The sequence below is a fragment of the Gouania willdenowi genome, chromosome 3, assembly GCF_900634775.1.
Source record: "Gouania willdenowi chromosome 3, fGouWil2.1, whole genome shotgun sequence".
Classification (NCBI taxonomy): Eukaryota; Metazoa; Chordata; class Actinopteri; order Blenniiformes; family Gobiesocidae; genus Gouania; species Gouania willdenowi.
This window is the reverse complement of record NC_041046.1, coordinates 19,105,894-19,124,322: the sequence shown is the minus strand read 5'-3', so window position 1 is coordinate 19,124,322 and position 18,429 is coordinate 19,105,894. Positions and strand designations below refer to the sequence as shown.

Genomic DNA, 18,429 nt, shown 5'->3' with positions numbered 1-18,429 from the left:
GCTGAGCTGGCAACATCGAACAGATGGACTCAGGGACCACCGTTTCTGCATGTTTCTCCTGACAGCTGGCCATTGCTTCCTTCCTCTACAGGACCAGAAGACGTTTCAGAGCTAAAGCACAGTATCTTCTGCGGAATCACACAGACAGACCCAAAACTTCAGCTCCCAGACGCCACAAAATTCAACAGTTGGACTGATGTGGTCAAAGCCACACAAGAGGCAGTAGTGGATCCCTCCACGCAGCAGCCTGAACCTTGGGATGCTGAGACTATTCTGCTCCAGGCCAGCCAAGCAGACTGCTTTCCGGAAAAGAGATGAAGTGTCTCAGGGCAGGGAAACCAGTATCACCAAGCAGTAAGCTCAGTATGCTTTCACCTGAGATGGATCCTATGACGGGCCTCATCCGTGTGGGTGGATAGCCATGCTATTCTGGGGGCGGCTGTTATAAATTTCCTATGTTTCGTTTGCATTACGGTGTTTTTATGTTCGGGCACCCAAACGGGCAGCTATTGTTTTCACCGCTGTGTTCGGGCGCAATAAAAGCATTAGAGTTCAAATGTTCCACCGCTTCTGTTCCTAACTAATACACTTCTAATGCATTTATCGCATTTGTTTACAAAAGTGAACAGACTTTTTTTCAAATTACACGTTTATTATTCTTAAGTGTGTGTTCAAAGAATATATTTAACAGTGTTTCATACTTAGTGCATACTGACTGCTTTAGACCCAGAAATACTGGTTACATTTAAATGGTGAGGTTGTGTTATCTGTTGCAGCATACATCTCTAATTAGCCTCCCATCAGCTGTGTTATCAGGGTGTAGATAACAGACTGTGGGGAGAAACAAGCGTTACCTGCTCACTGTTAAATAAACTTGTTTGGATCCATAAGAATTTATTAGGAGTAAAATAACCCACCAGCAATATTTCAGCTGTAGTTTTAAGAAGAGGTCGACTGATATGGGATTTTCAAAAGCCGATACAGATATCGATTTAAAAAAAAAAAAAAAAAAAAAAAAAAGTCAGTCGATGGTCAATATCTACAGCCGATTTTGGAAGCCGATATTTGAGGCCGATATACTTTTTTTTTTTTTTAAAGCACATTGATTATGAAACACAATTGAAACACTCATGATATAAATGTATATATTAGAAATTAAATGAAATACACCGATAGAACTCTTAACATTTATTGAACTTTAAATATACTCGTACACAACTAAGTAAAACAAAAAGTACAGGCCAGGTAAGTAGCAGTAAAGCACGACAACAATATACAATGTGTAATGTGCAAGTAGTGGGTTTAAACAAAATACCTGTTTTAGGTGTAACCACTCACTCCTTCCCTCTGTTCACAGCGACCACCATTATACCTAAGCTTCACACTTGTCACCATATGCACAACTACAACATCACATCTCACTCTTACTTTAAAATAATTAACTATTCAACACCATTTCCATTTGCTACCTTGAGTCTCGCCTCCCTGTTCCCTTCCCCTTTTTTTTAGGTGTAACACTGCCCTCTCTTTTTATATCCTCCCTATAATAAAGTGTTTCTTACCCTTCCTTAGGGAGGGCTGGTGGTGGTAAAAAAAAAAAAAATCATAATAATGATTTTTTTTTTTTGGCCGCTGGCCAATCTTGACAAAAAAGTCAATATATCGTCGAGCGATATATCGGTCGACCTCTAGTTTTAATATACCGGGGTGTGTTTCATTAGATTCTAAACTGCATAAACATATTCTTCAGTCTAAGATACATGGTATATCATAGTTATTTATATTCAAAAAGAGAAGAGAAACCAGTGAGGGGAGGATACTTATTCTGACCCGACTTCCTTGTTACCAGGTTTTGGACTCGTCCAGGGAACCGTTGCTGGCAGGTGTGGTTCCCTCTAACCATACTTCCCTTTTCCCTGCATTGCTCCTGTCATTAGTAGCACCTGCTTCAGTACTTTATCATCCCATACTGTGGTTAACTCACTAACATACTCATTTCCACTGTCAGTTTGACATTTAATGAGAAATCCATTATTTGGAATCAAAAACAGAATTTCTCACCTTTAATGAAATTGGAATTGTGGGAAAAAGTGGTGTTTCAATTGTTTAAGGGGATTTCTGGGTGATTCCTAACTCTTGCACGTTGTTTTTTAAAATGTACCTACTGATAAGGTTTTGATTTTTTTTTTTCAAATCTGATAAATCCGTGTACCCTTACTCCTTTTTAAAAACAAATCAATATAACAAATAAACGATGTGATTGATTATTTTGTTATACTGACTCAAAAAACAGAAAAATCAAAAACCAGAGGAGCAGCCTTTTTCTGTTTTAAAATGAAATCTGTTTGTGTGATATTTGGATATTTGCGGGGAAACTACAACGAGAGCTTCATGTTTTACGATCACCACACAGAGGGACCCACAGACTTTTACTCTTGGACAAAAAAAGGAACAACGCACAAGTCACACAACTGATGAACTGGTGAATTTAAATGTTATTAATAGATAAATTAAAATTAAAATGGATGTTACGTAAAACATGCACATGATACGTGATTAAAGGAACCAGAGGTGGTGTAATGAATCTATTGGTGCTCCTCGTTTCTTGTGATCAACTACCGTGTGTGTTGACGGCTGCGGTTAGTGGTATTTATAACGTGCAAAATAAATATTTTTTGCTGCTTTCAAAAAAGCTGTAATTGTTTTTGAAAAAGTGTCAAATCGTAGAAGTTCTAACATCTATTCCTCACACCAGCCTCACAATTGATAGTCAGTCACCTGTTTATTTGGATACTATTTGGACCGTCACACTGTTCGGTAAAGTTGGCACGATATTCACAGATTTGTACTTCTAGCATCAATAACTCTTCATGAAATGTCATCGACACACAAATTAGAGATAAAGATTCTTTATTCATCCCGCGGTGTGGAAATTTACTGTCATGACAGCTCAATAAATGTGCAATAAAAAAGATGACAGAAGGCAACACACAGGAAAGACACCCGAAAAATAGTGCAATGAAGATAAAATTAAATAAACAATACAATAATAGAAGCTAGAAATTATGCCTCTTTGCCATCGGTGTTGGACAAACATGCTACAAGATCATTTTCATCAAACGCAGCAGAGTAAAAGTCCTACCCCGTCTGTGGGTCCTTCTGTGTGGTGAGCTTAAAACATGAAGCTCTCGTCCTAGTTTCCCTTCAACATCCAAATATCACACAATTTTAAAACCGAAAAACGCTGCTTGACAGGTTTTTGATTTTTCTGTATTTCTGTTTTGGTTTTAAGTCAGTAAAACAAAGTAACTACACTGTTTATTTGTTATTTTTATTTGGTTTTAAAAATTAAATAACCAAAGAACGAGGGGTACACGGATTCTGATAAATACTAATAAGGAAGAACGTTCGCGTTTTGACCACCAGGTGTCTCTAGTTGACAGGACTCAATCTTCAAGCATTGAACAGTTGACTTGGAAATAGCACCAACACTTTTGTTCAATTTCATTTCATGTGTCTTTAGCTATATTTATAGTTATCTCTTTTTTACTCATCATATCACTCATCTTTTTCATCCTTTTTTTTTTTTTTTTTGAACTCAGTTGCAAATGTAACATTTCTTCCTTCCTGCAGTTCAAAACGTGCACGCATGTCCATCTGCATGTTGATGCTTGCTGTGAATGTGAAAGAGTTGTGGCATGAATGTAGTTATTGACTCATTTTCTAGCTTTTTAATTTGTAATAAGGCTCTAATCTTAAAATGTTCGTTTTGTGACTGTTGTTAATTGTGTTCTCTTTTTTTCAGAGGGAAGACCTGATGGATGCTTAGAAGGTGAAAAATGCTAATGTACACCAAATGTTAATTGTTTTTTTATTTTATTTGATGAAGTACGGGGCCTTGAGCTTTTGATCAAAAATGTTGAACCAGTAAGTTTGTTGAAGTTTGTGGTAAAGTTGGTAAATGCTGTGTTAACAAAGGGATGATTGAAACACTGTCAGGCTTCACATTGGAAAACACTGAAGACTTTGCTTAAGATTTGATTAATATACTGCAGATACAGAGTGTGCTTAAATATTCAATTGTTTGATTGATGTTTTTGTTTTAGGGACTTTGATTTGCCAAAGTGGGTTTTAATTAATATGCTGTGATACATTGGATAACTCGAGGCCCCTCTGTAACTGCTTTTCTGAAACGTGGTTTCATGCATTGCCTTATATTAAAAGTAAATACTTCTATTATGTTTTCTTGCATTTGTTTATTTATGCATAATTTTTGTCAAAGCCAGGGTTTTTCAACCTTGGGGTTGTGACCCCATGTGGAATGAAATGGGGTCCAATAAAATATATATTAATAATAATTAAAAAATTGCTGATTAAAATCAATTATTTTTCAAATTGAAACACCACACACAATCTCAAGCAACTGTATTCTATACTTTCACTTTCTCAAATATCATTCTAGTTCAAATAAAATGCAGTATAAATGCATCTGTGCATATTGTCACTTTTGCGCTAATACTACTCCGTATGTGAAACACAGTATAACAAATATAATAACATAAACTAATTTTAGTGAAAGAAAGTATCTGGGGTCACCAGAAATTTGTGATGTAAAAATGGGGTCATGACAAGAATATCTGTAATATTACGTGAATATCTGTAAAAGTCACATTTCTCTATTATCTCTGTCTGCTAGCATAGCATCTCTTCTTCACTGCTAGAATAGTTGCATGCCCACTGCTGGTCGAAACAGTACACCGACTAAAATCGAATATCTATTATGAAAATAACTAATAGCTTTCATGTTTTCCTTGTTGTAGGCTTGTCAATCACTAAAGCTTCCGAGTTTCCTGGTTTCACCCCTCGGCCATGTTTGCACAACAATTGATATTTATTTTAATTGTATTTGTGTGTGTGTGTGTTTGTTTGTTAGAACCGTATTTCAAGATTGTGCCTTTTTGTAAGACTACATTTAAGTATAGTTAATAAATGGCTTATAATAACACATAAGTCACAATTTAAAAATTCCTGTCAACTTTTAACTTGTTTTTTTTTTTTTTTTTTTGCAAAAACGCGGTGGGCTTCTCTACCACCATTGGTGTTTGACTGTGTATGCACGAAACACACATTGTGTTTGTTTAATTGACTCAGGTGTGTTTGGTCTGCAGTGAGATTGAAATATTATATTAACTTTTTGTTTAGTACTTACATTTGGAGTGTTTACCTGTGTTCTCTGTTTGCTTTACTTGAATTTAAAAGCCCTTTACTATTTTACTGTCAGGATTACTCTTCAACCACATAACATACAAAAACACCAGGGACCTCATTTATAAAAGTGTGCCAAGGTAAGCACACTTAAGCTGGCGTACGCTAAAAACCAAAAAACCAGGAAGTGCATATGCAAAAAAAACTCTTAAGACTTGTACACAAGGGCGAACGCTTGTGTATGGAATACTTGTCCCACGCCTGTTTCTGTTTTAAATCACAATCAACTCGAAAGTTGTCGCACTGTAGGAAACACCCATTTTGTTGTCACCTCAGTCACAGTCTGACACTCTGAGGCAACACAAAGCGATCTACATTTCTATTCTATCATTCGTAATGCTCACTGTCACCAAATGACGCTCTCCTGCGCGTGTCCACCTCAACAATTAATACCTCCACCTCTCATTGACTGAAATTTGTTTTATTTGCTTGTTTTCCCCCTCGGTCCACCCTGAAATTTGTATTCGTGAACATTTATTAAAGGTGCAGTGCTTAACTCTTATAAAAGTGACTTTTTGTCATATTTGCTAAAGCTGTCACTATTCACTAGTAGTTTATGTGACAAAAACAGGCTCATTGAGCCCCCCCTGTTGCTCCTGCAGCCTTTGACAGATTGCCAGAATGCACCATGACCAAGCAAAAAGAACCAATCAGAGCCAGGATTGTGTTTGATGGGCTGTCTGACAGCTGTTGCTCACAGCCCCCGCCCCCTTCCGCCGTGGCCAAAATACAGCAATGCTCATAGCACGGTAGTGCCTGGAGCGCCATCTTTTTTTACAGTGTATGGTCTGGAGGACTAGAAGATGGAATTGGCGACATGTCTGCTTGAAAGGAAATGACTGCTGCTTGATTTACATTATGTTTGATTTGTAATTGTTACACTAGAACTCTGTAGTGCATGTGTTGTTTGTGCGCACGCTGCCATCACTGCAGCCTTCATGTAGGCTGCTGTGAGTGACACTGTGTTGCTTCGCTGCTGCTGACAGATTGGTGTGTGCACATTGAGAGAGAGAAGCGCTGCAGTAATATGCTTTTAACAGTGCATGTTATACTACTGTGATGTTGTTGTTGGGCTAACGTTAGCTTGTTAGCTCCTCTGAGGGAGGAACTTTGGAGGCAGAGCAAGAGAGCAGCAGGGAGGGAGGGATCTGAAAGTTACGGACTGCACCTTTAAGGGCATTCACCGAACCTTTTATGGGTACCGTATGGGCGGAGCAAGGCAGGGCTCTCAAAATTTTAACTCAGTTCAGAGTGAGACTTCTAGGCTGCAGCGGCGGTTAGGGTTAAAACTGATAAGACATACATTTGTACAAATAAAACTATTTATTTAGCATTTAACATTTCTTAGTGCAGGGGTGCTTATCGTGTGTGCGTGAGTGGGGGTGTAGGTGTGTTAGGTATTGAGGCCTTCAGCACAGGGGTTGGTGGCTCCCATTTGAAACACTGGGGTTCCAGGCCAACCCTCCCTGCATCCTCCCGAGTGTGGGAGCACTAAAACAACATACAGCAGCTTACAGAATCCCACAACAAAGTATAATTAAAATGTGTAAAACTAAAAGAAAAAAAATCTGCATCCGGATAACAGTTTTCTCCTTCAGTGAAGATTGGCATTGAGAAAAACCAAGTGATCCTGTTTCTTGTCTTTGTACTTATCTGCCCTGCTTTGGAGAAGATTCTCTCTGAGGGGACTTGATGTTGCTACACTCCAGTCTCTGTGCCATCACATGTCTAAGACATGGGTAAACTGAAGGCTGCACTTCTCTGGAAAAGGGGCTCCTCAACTTTCGCTGTGGTCCCTGCTCTCTATCCCGTGTTGGCAATTTCTCAGTAAGGAAAGTAGCTATTGGCTGTCCCAAAAGGCGCTAAAAGTCATCATTGTCTAATTTGATTATTTGTCCATTTGCATGTATTTGTATTGGACGCTGCAAGAGAAGAATAACCTTGTGGGAGAGACAAAAAATTAGTTAAAAAAAAACCCACCTTAAATATGTTAAAAATTACAAATTAACTTTCTTCTGTTATTCTTGTTTTATTATTTTGCCATTGAAAGAGGCCATCACGTATCAAAATAACTTCACTAATCAATCGATCTTTATTTGTATAGCGCCGATTCATAACACGTGTTATCGCAAGACACTTAACAGAAAGCAGGTAAAAGGCCTTATACTGTTTGGTCTAAAACATCAAAGTCATGGAGTAATTAGATAGAGGTAGGCAACCTTTATCACAGTGGGGCCATAAAAATGTGTTTGTTTGATCAGAGGGCCACATGATTAACATTCATGTCAGCATTGAGAATAATGAGCGATCTGAGCATTAATACAGGAAAGAACAATGAGTTTTTATTATAATTGTGTTTTTCTGTCATTCTGTGTATGTTTGTGGTTGCCTTACTTGTTGTGAGGCATTTTGTGCATTTCTGTTGTTCTTTTGTGTATTTTTCCTGTAAAATATGTCATTTGTAGTCATATTGTGTATTTGCGCTGTCATTTTGAATTTTTTGGAGTCATTTTTGTGTATTTCTATTCTCGTTTTGCTTGCTTGTTAGTACTGTGGGTTTGCAGTCATTTTTTGTGTTTTCCTTGTCTTTTTTTGTACTTTTGTTGTCATTTTTTTAATATTTTTCACAGTAATTTTGTGTATTACTGTTGTCGTTTCGTTCATTTTTGTAGTAGCTTTGTGTGTTTTTGGAGTATTTTCTGTGTCTTTCCCTCTTGTCTTTTACTGTATTGTCTTGTTATGCTGTATTTTTGCTGTATATTTTGCTCTTGTTTTGTGTATTTTTTCCTTCATTTTGTACATTTACTTTGGGGCTGCATAAAATTAGACCAAGGGCCGCATGTGGCCCCTGGGACGCCAGTTTATGCCTGCTTGAGATCCACATTACATACATCTAATTTGTCCTGTATTGTTAAATATGAGAATATCAAATTTAAGTAAAAGACTTATGTGTGGTGGAATTGTTAGCTTCGCATCGAAAATCGTAATGATTATTGTTTAATCGAATCGAACCGTGAGGTGCCTTCGATGGCTATTTACTACCTCCATCATCTCACTCTGATCTGACACTCCTGACGTCCTCCTCGGATGTAAGAATTACCTGTCCACAAACACACCGTGACCAGGAGCCGTCCCTGTTAGTGTTAGTGTGGTCGTACAGAGAAAGGACGAGTCCAAGCTCCATCCGTGCGGGGTTTGTCTCTGATTGTTTGCGGGTTTTCGGAGTAAAACAAAGCGCACATGTGGCCGCTGGCCCCGCCCCCCCTCGGCCATGTGACGGCTGCCTGGCTGAGTCAGCCTGCTCGTCACGCAGTGTCAGTCTGGAGTCGCACAATTATGAAAAAGCAACCTTCCGTTGAAGCTGCAGTGGATCTCTCCAACGTCCAACGGGCTTTCCTTCCAAGGCTAACCGAGGGTACCGCAGATAGATGGATAAAAGCCACGACGGAGCTCTTCCTGCGTCTCAACGGTGAAGAGGATGGTATGTGACTCTGTTAAAGCAGCCTGCCTTCTATTAGTCATGGTTATGGTGAGTTTAAACTAGCGCTCAACACCGTCGTGACACACCGGGGCTGTGAGTGGCACCTCCCCGCTGTGCGTGATGCCTCTCGGCTGTCAGCCTGCCAGACTCCCCCAGGTTTTCCTCTATGTTTACTAACCAGACAGTTTAATGGGGATATTTAGCACACATGTAATGGCTCCCGATCTCACACACACTCGGAAAGAAACCCCTGCAGCGCACACGGGCGTGACGTTAGCAGGCTAAATAGCTAGCTCGCTAGCGCTACATGCTAACTAGCCTCGACAGCTGTAGCTGTGCTAGCAACACTGTGTGTGCAGTAACACAACACAGCATGGAAGAAGCTGGCATGTGTCAGAGACATGTTTTAAACATCTGTCCAGATGTGAGACTACACATGTGACATGTCAAAGCCGCACTGAGAGGCTGACAGCTCAAAGTCAATGCGCTGTTTAAATAATGTGGCAATTGCGTGTTTGTAATAAGAGCTTCCAGACAGCTGTGGTAGGAACACATACACGACTGAGGCCTGTCCCAAAACTGCTGTTTATACCTTTTAGTTTAGCATCTTAGTGTTCTTGGATAATTATAGAGGAAGAGATAATTTTTTCAGGATTTCCCGATCCTTTCCTTTACTGTCAATAGATCAGAGATGCTTGAAGAGCCACAGCTCTTAATTATTGAATGACTTGTCATTTATTCTTTATTCTTAGGCTGTGAGAAGAAACTGAGGAACTTAAAGAAAACTGATTCTACTGTGGCTGTAATGTATTTAAATAACCTAAGTTTAAATTACCTAGGGCTGGAAATTGTAAGACACCTCATGATTCAATTACAATGATCGGGACTGTGAAGCGATTAGCGATGTCCCGTTACAACTTTTTACACTTCCGATGTGATGACGATATTGCAGCCTTGCATATTGGCTGATCCCGATATTGATCCAATACGATATCAGCATGAATCATACATACATTTATTACTTGTTTTGTAGTGTGGAATGATAGAAAAGGCTTGATCAAGTGATGTTACTCAGAGAACAATAGTCAGCAACAGTAGGTTACTTTGTTGGAGTGTGAACCACAGTCACCTGTGGATCGAAGTGCTGGATGGGAAAATTTTATCGGAGACCTTATATCGGTGATTTTAGATGCCATCCGATATTCGTTTTCTGGCTGATAACGGATTGATATCAATAGCGGATCGGGACACCTCTAGTACGATTATAAATTGATTAATCAATGCATCTAAATGCACTTTTCCCCACAGCATTTCTTTGTTTCAAGCCTTGACCACTGATGAAAATCAGTTGTTTTTTTTTAAAAAAACCATAGCATTTCCATTTAGACAAATGAGACAAAATGAGCTCCTTTACCTGTGATTAAACCAGCAGAGGTTACACAGCAGTATCCTCACTTGTAACATACAATAAAAACACTAACCAGAAAGGGTAGGCTTCGATTATACAATACATACTCTTAATTTACTGTTTTAATAAATGATTACTGAAAATGTATGTACCGATTATTATATCAGAATGACAATGCATCAATTAGTTCTCCCTCCGCTGCTACAACCTACCGCATCCTTAGATCTTTCCTGCGTCTTTAGTCATATTTGTGCCTAGATCATCATGTATTATTTGCTAATATTAAAGGTGACATTAGTGATTAGTTTGGCTGTTATTAGAGCAGGCCTTTTGAAACCACTGTGCAGCCACACAATAGTGTGCTGTGTCGTGAACTGTATTTTCAAGCAACTGGTGGAAATAAATATTCTCTTGTGGTAAGGCCACACACCTACTGGAGGACAGTAGAATATATACTGTTTCAAGTCATTTCTACCATTGTAATAGTGATCTATCACATGGTTTTTGCTAGAGGCTCCTTTTGTAGCTCCACCCTCACTTTGACCTTAACTAACCTCCATCTATGAGATGTAGTTGTAATGATTCAAGACAATAAGGATTGTCTCCAGCTTCTATGAAGTATTTTGTTTTAGATTAGTCATTCTCCTGGATTGAACTGGTGTATTGATTTAGTCTTTTTAGCATCTTCATATAGACTTAAGGCAGGCTAGCTACTTAGCGGTACCTGCATCAGTTACATGTCCAAGCTTCTCTCTAAAGGATTGATGCTGCTGATGCTTTCAGCGCTGTATTTTTTGATTTACACTGATCTTGCATCATTCCTCTCATCAAACTGAGAAGGAGCTATTACGTTATTGTGAAAGTAATTATCTTGTGCTACAGTGGGTGTTTTGAGAGGCCATTGGTTTGGGCTTTTTGTTACCCTCAGAAACAGTAGAAAATGGTCTATTATCACATTGTTGTTCACCAGAATAGACTGTGGCACTGCTAGTGTAATTATATGTGTGAACCTACTGTGGTGTGCATCTCTGAGCTCTGGTATCTTGCGCTGTGATCCAGTCGCGCAGCACGCACAATGCCATTTGAAGATGGCTGATTAAGTTTTTCCAGTGGCACAGGACTGGTTTTTTTTTTTTTTTTTTTAAAGTGCAATTAGTCACAGTGTGTTGGTTTTATGAATGAAACTGACTTTTTCCCCAGCTGTTCCCAGCTGATTTCTATGGTGAAGAATATTTGTGTGTACTGCATTAGAACAAAGCTAAGTCAATAAAATCATAAGTGAACATATTCATATGTTCTTTTTAGATTAATCACATCACATCTATAGAAGCTACTCCATTGTGATTTTTCTCCTGGCATCTCTTATTAACCTCTCCACCTGAGCTCACGTGTTCATCGTAACCAAATGTTGACTTGAAAAGCCATCACATGATTTAAAGCAACGGGCTCCTCAGCTTCTTGGACTGGCATGCTAACATAGTTTCAGATAACGCTGAACAGCCTGTGGGAGTTTTGCCCAGAGGGCTAAAGTGTTAAAGCCAGAGAGGAGTCACACTTCAATCTCATGATCGTGTTGGCCTCTCTGTGCTGCCCTTTTCCAGCCTATCTAAAAGTTGTAATAAAGAAATCAGAGTGATAAGGCCGGTCACAATCTGAGAGCTTGTGATTTATCACTTATTTGATATCAAAACATACGCACTCAATAAAGCACACATTTATGACATGCAATGATCCTGTAAAATTTTACCCTTCATCATAAATGAAGCATTATTTCCCAAAGACAAAACTGAAAATCACATGTCAAACTTAAAGCTGATATATGGAGTTTCTGAGAAACGTCTTGATGTCCCATCCTAAACAGCCTCACTTCCTCCCACTGCCTCTCCCAATCTACCAGAAGCCACGCCTCTACTTTTCTGCACACGTATTGCGGAACATAACAAGGTCGCATCATGTCACATTGATTTAGGTCTATGGGTCAGGTAGGAGCCAAAATCATATTTACCTGTTTGCTGATGTGATGCGTGACCTTGTTTCAGTGCACAGTTCCGCTTTCACTTTGATTGACAGACTCCGCTACAGGAAGTCAAAGCCTATTGGCTGGGCAATCACGGCGCTCGTTTCCATTTGTATAGGGGTCTATAGGATGAAGGCGGGACTTTAATGCATTAACGTGTGAATAACAATCGGCAGTAGACCATAGTAAAAGACTAGTTAGGTATTTTGATTGCATTTCAAATGAATGATACATAAACAGATTTCTCAGAAACTCCAGATATCAGCTCTAAGGCCCAGGGCTTATTATAGCACATGATGGCAGTCATTTTTAATCTCAAATTGTTAAATGAACTCAATAATTATTATTTTTTAAATCCTGCAATGTTACTTAAACTATTCTACATAATAATTGATCACAAAATCATGGACATTTAGGTGAATGTGTCACTTATTGCGTGGATATTGTTGGTGCCTTACATATCATTCATACTAGAAGTACTTAAAACTAAGGCACATTAATGTTGAAATGAGCTTGTTTTTCCGACCTATAATTAATCGGCCCACTTCAGATCAAACTGGTCTATGTTTGACCACTGAACTAAAAAAACTTTGACACCTGAAGAAGAAAACCTCCAAACCTTACTCAAACTCACACATTTTTCATGTGAAGACCTCAAGTTTGCTAGAGATTGATAAGATGTTAAGGAAGCATTTGAACAATTTGCCTTATTTTTTTTTTTTAGATCAAAACATTTATTTATTCATCTTCTGACCCGCTTATTTCTGTTCATTGTCTCAAGGGTCAGCTAGTGCCTATCTCTAGCACTCCGCTAGTTGTGGTAGACCCTGAACATGGTGCCAGTCTATCAAAGGAGATCAAAACGTTCATTTTTATCTTTTTTTGGACTGCAGCATATTTTTAAACTTTAATGGGAAAATTTTACATGTTCAATCAAACCTATGATTAAATTGCCATTATAATTATTAGGAAGTACTGTACCTATGATGAAAATCACAGCCCTCTCTCATCTTTTTAAGTGGGAGAACTTGCACAGTTGGTGGCTGACTTAATACTTTTTTGCCCCATTGTAATAGTAATAAATTGACCACTGTTTTGAATTGCTATAAGCCTTCATATTGTTATTCATTCAAAGAGACTGGAAGTGAGAAATGAAGGGTATTGCAGAGAAAATATTGTGTCAGGAGCTTTAGCTCAGTGTACCGTGGAAGATGTCCCAGTTCTGAATCCTTGCTGAGAGTCAAAGTTCAGTGAAGTTGCAGTTATTGTAGCTCCTTCATTTCTGAATAAGCATTTTTATGCTGAATTTTAAACTATCACCCTGTAGTATACAGTGTTTAAAATTAGGCACCTTGAACCACTCTCCAGTTATTGCCAACTGTTTTTATTGTTCTTCTCAGAGGAAGAAGTATCACTCTCTCATGCACTGACCCTATTGCATTCATTCTTTTTAATTTGACTTCTTATTCAACCTAATTTCACCGGGATGTTCCTTGAGATTGAAACTCTTTTGTAAGCGAGACCTGACCAAGAGCCTGAACTGGTTAAACGTTCAAATAATGAGCTTGATAGTGAGGCCAGATGTTATCTCACCCTGTATTACACATGCCAGTGCCAAAGGTAAAACGGGAAGAGGAGCCTGCCTTGTTAGATGTTGTGAGAAAAGAAAAGCAAAGGAGGAACAGCTTTCCAATGGGCTTTAAGAGTAAACTATCATTGTGTGCCTTGGCATGAACTCTTTAATTCTTGCACATATATATGACTGTCAGAGTGAAGTTGTGTCTTGCAAGGAACAAAAATGCGTCTGGTACATTTATAAGCTTGGAGCTCAGAGAGGAAGTGGGCGAATGAGTGTGTGTGAGTGTTTTTGGCAGCTATTCTTGAGATAAAGTCTTTTGTTGCCTGACATTCCCAGGTACTATGGTTACAGGTTAGCCAACGGCAGCTCTGCTTAGTCGCCCTCATTTTCACTCTGTCAGACTGAGTGGGGTCAAACAAACAGGCAAAATTGATAAAAGCATTCCTACACAGGCCTCAAAGAACGTTTTGTCGAATTTGTGGGGTGTCTCTCACATCACTCATTAGTTCAGCTGATAGTGGAAAGACAAGGGATTTTCTCACTCCGTCACTATTTTGGTGCAGAGTGACTTGCTATACTGGTCTGTGTATTAAAAGTGGGACGATATATTGTGTGACAAAAAAAAAAGAATATATATATATATATATATATATATATATGAGTGTGTGAACACCAGAGCTGAATAAGTACCTGGAGGCTGATCCACTCTCTCAGAAGATCCCCTTTGTTGGTGGAGGAACCATGAGACAGCTTTCCCTCTACTTGCCTATGCATCCCTGGTACTGGTGTTGCAGTGGAAAGAGTATTCTCCACTGCTGGAGATATTGTGACAGCACAGCGATGCAATCTCAGTTCAGAACATGTAGATCAGCTTGTTTTTCTGCAAAGAACCTAGATGTTCCTGATGGACCGTAATCCCACATGGACAATTGTGGGTTGTGTAATCCTATACACCAAGCCCAAGAGGTGTTCACCCTTGTTATGTGATTTGTAGGGAAATCATACAAAATAAATGGCACCTTATGAGAGAGAAAAATGTAGCCAGCCTAAGCATTTATTTAGGCTATTTTATTTATTAAGAGAAGCTTTATTTTTTGTATGCCTTAAGTTATTCTTGTAGTCACTGATTAAAACAAGTTTCTATTTTCAAAAATCACACAAAACACCAATTTGTGTTATTTGTCTACAGTTTATTTTTGTAATTTCTGGGAAAAAATGCAGCTAGCCTCAGCTTTTACTTAGGCAATTTTATTTATGAACAGAACAGAAGTGTTTTTTTATGTACCGTATACCTTGAACTTTTTATTGTAGTCAGAGTTGAGACTTACTTCTGGAAGAAAGGGGCATCTGGCCTAAGCTTTTATTTAGGCAATTTTATTTATGCGTTATTTATTGTACAGCAAGTAAGTTTTTATTTGTTTAGCATGAATAAATGTTACTTTTTGTTTTAGGTTTTCCTTTGTGTGATTACATCATTGTAATCACTTTATTTAAGATTATCTTATACAAACTGTATTGTTGAGATGGAGTACGGAGTGAAAACAATGAAAAGTTCTCTCTTAATGCGATCTGCTTCTGCATCACATCAACGCCATAGTTATGCGTAGCCCTCTGCATTGACGCAAGCCTTCAAAAATCCTACGTGTCGGAAACATTATTTTCGGCTTTAGAGTCTGTCAGCGCATGTTTCACTGAGATTTATTCAGATCCACTTCATCACAACTGTACTTGATCCACTTCAAGGGTGGACTGGCGTACGGGGACACCGAGGATTTCCCCGATGGGCCGCTGGGCCATCGTCCTGCAATAGTATTTTTCCGTAATTATCCCGAATTTAAATGTAATAATAATTAGAAGATGTCTTACTAAACTGAACCTCACTATCCTCGCAAGAACTGCCACCTGAAATGGCCTGAGTGGCAGTTCCCGCGAGATTAGTGCTGACAGCGGCAACAAACCTGCAAACAGCTCAGAAGAGAGAGATGAATGTAAGAAAACACTATGGCAAAAAAAACAAAGAACTCGTGTAAATACCTTGTAAAAAGGGACAGAGAGTTTACCTTCCTAAAGAGCAGCAGGATGGGACACATTTACACATTCTGTAAGATTAGTAATTGAGCCACATGTTATTATATCAATGACCTGCTAGCATTAAAATCACTACATACTGTAAAATCACTCTACTGCTGTAATTTCCCCTTGGGACCAATAAAGGAATTCTGATTCTGATTATTTTACTCTAGGCTACTTAAGGGTTCAAGTTAATAATTACTATATGATTATGGTCCATAGCAACATCAAATGCAGTTTTTTTTCATCAAGGGATATAAAACTTGTGTTGCCTGCCCTGCTGGCTAGCTAGCTGGCTGGCTGCCACACCGCACATGAAGTCGGCCGGTCTGTCAATGACTCCCGGGCTACTTTCCCCCCCAGTCAGCCCCTGATCCACGTTACAAGGAGCCTTACTTAGATGTGGGAATAAAGCATCGCACACAAGAAATTACATTTAGAGATAAAGACGCGCACAGTGCTGACAGTGGCTTCATTCACACTGCAGGTCTTAATGCTCAATTCGGATATTTTTGAAAAATCTGATTTTTAATATTGCACATTAAATGAGTCTTCTATCAGTTTGGACTGTACATGGGCATGAAATAAAATCAGATATGGGCAAAAAAACCTTAATTGACCTGCACTGTGAACATAGCCAGTGCTGCTGCTCAACAGACTTCAAAAGCTTCTTTTCATCAAGAACTTAAATTCACTTTGTTTTATGAGAGAACATGTTTAATTTATATTACTTTTTGTATTTTGTATTCCAGTAAGGTTATAAAGCCACTGTATTGGCTCTGTTGGGCTTGATTGTATTATAAAGTTGCTGGATTCACAGGTTTCCATGGTGCTGGCACATTTTTAAAGTGCTAGGTGTTCGCCTAATAATTAAGTCAGTGCAGTGCCTCTGGAGAGCTTTTTGTGTGTGTTGCATGAATTACAGTTGGTGATGTGTCGTCAGGAGACAACTGGGTATATATCACTGAGGCCTCTGCTCATCCACTAAGCCTTTCTCACACCCCCACCGCCTCCACCTCTTTCTCCCCTGCTTAAAGTATAATATCTAGTTGGTCCCAGACACATTCATTTTGTGCCTTGAGTGGCTTTTTACAGATTAACACTGTACCTATCACTGATCACTCAGCTTTTAACTCAGACCGGATCTATAGAGTAACCACTGCGCTGTAGACTTTGGATCCTTTATGCTCTGGGAGCACTCCTTCAGACACCTGCACATGGCAAGTGTTTCTAGATGATCTGGTGCTCAGGGGAGGCTGAGGTCACTGTGGTTTTTCCAGGATATGCTTGAAGGATCCTTGGTATGTTCCTGTACAAAGCCCTTAAACACAGAGATGAAGAGGAGGACATCCAGGTACATGCGGAGGATTGGCTCGGTGTCTCTGATTAAGCAGGGGGATGAGCTGTTTGAGATGTTGGTGAAACAAATGTTTCAGGGAGCTTGAACCTGGCCCTTCGGATGTTTTGTTTTTTTTGAAACATCTGGAATCTATTTATTGTGCTTACCTGTTTCCACTGTGCTCCTAATAACAAGCTTTCTGTGTTATTAGTTTAGGGATTGTTTGAATGCTTCACTGTAAAGCCATTGATGTTGTTGGCAAGTTAGCTTCATTGTGCTGGGGTTTGGGATTAGTGTTTTTAATCGCTCCTGGATTTCTTTGAGGGGAACAAAAGGGCACGGGGCATTCATTGAAAATTCCTTTAATGACATTCCTTGTTTATAAAAAAAGAAATGCCATGTCAGAATATCATTATCTAGATGTAGTTTGTTAATGTAACTCGGTAAAGCAGAACTCTAGCTCTCATGAATGTATATGTAACTCCCACCGTCTTTGATTTTCATATTAGATCTTGGATTAGGGTTTGAACAATACTCCTTGGCTCTTATGATGTTTGGAATTCCATTGTAGCAGTAAACATAGTTTTAATATGAACAATATTTGTTATTCCTGTACTTTTCCTGCATTGTTGACAACATTACAACTTTAGTGAAGGTAATCACACTGAAACCATAACCACAAACATGGCAACCATCATCTGCTGTTGTTTTTCTGTTTTTGTCTTCAGTCCCAGAAACCCTGGATAGAAAGCACTTTCACCAAGAGGGAATGTGTGTACATACTTCCAGTGTCAAAGGACCCCCACAGGTAGGTGCACCAACATACTACACTGTGCTTTCAGGTGATAGCCATGGAAACAGTGTAATTGCACAGTGTGTGTTAGAGTAAAGCCAAGGCCTAACCATTGCTTTGCAGTGGAGAATGAGTCTGTTTTAATGGTTACGTCTGTAACTGTAAACACAGAGTTAAGTGAGAGTAAAGACCAGTGATGAAGCAATGAATTATGGTTTTCTTTTTTGCTTTTAAGGGAACAATTTTTATATATTTTTATTGCTTAGGAAAGGACTTAAAGGCCTCTCTTGAAAACTGTATTAGTTAGTTGTTTATTTATGCTCTGATTCATTTTAAAATGCATTTGCATATCAAGTTTGCTGCTTAACATTATTGTCAGTTTTATGGGTGGATTTTTGTGCCGACTCACTGGAATTTGTCAAAGCAGTGTTAAATGTGTATGGTATGTTGGCTTGCGACTCGTCTTTCAGGAAATTC

At 38.9% G+C, this 18,429-nt stretch overlaps 2 protein-coding genes across 11 annotated transcripts in view; both read left to right on the top strand.

Annotated features, from left to right (window-relative positions):
* The window catches only part of sppl2a (signal peptide peptidase like 2A), a 30,710-nt gene extending 26,471 nt beyond the window's left edge, over positions 1-4,239 (top strand). For 3 of the 4 annotated variants that reach the window (XM_028436728.1, XM_028436701.1, XM_028436709.1), the window contains 2 exons: positions 1,850-1,883; positions 3,806-4,239. In XM_028436728.1, the coding sequence (XP_028292529.1) occupies positions 1,850-1,883; positions 3,806-3,846 (75 nt within the window). In that variant the 3' untranslated portion in view covers positions 3,847-4,239. The remainder of the gene's footprint in view (positions 1-1,849; positions 1,884-3,805) is intronic. The other variant, XM_028436719.1, reaches the window with a different exon arrangement.
* Positions 4,240-8,545: 4,306 nt separating this feature from the next.
* Positions 8,546-18,429, top strand: part of trpm7 (transient receptor potential cation channel, subfamily M, member 7) — a 52,100-nt gene continuing 42,216 nt past the window's right edge. Inside the window, exons 1-2 of one of the 7 annotated variants that reach the window (XM_028443091.1) lie at positions 8,546-8,746; positions 17,888-17,967. In XM_028443091.1, the coding sequence (XP_028298892.1) occupies positions 8,744-8,746; positions 17,888-17,967 (83 nt within the window). In that variant the 5' untranslated portion in view covers positions 8,546-8,743. Of the gene's footprint in view, positions 8,747-16,943; positions 17,175-17,887; positions 17,968-18,429 lie in introns of those variants that run through there. The other 6 variants (XM_028443096.1, XM_028443089.1, XM_028443090.1 and 3 more) reach the window with 6 other exon arrangements.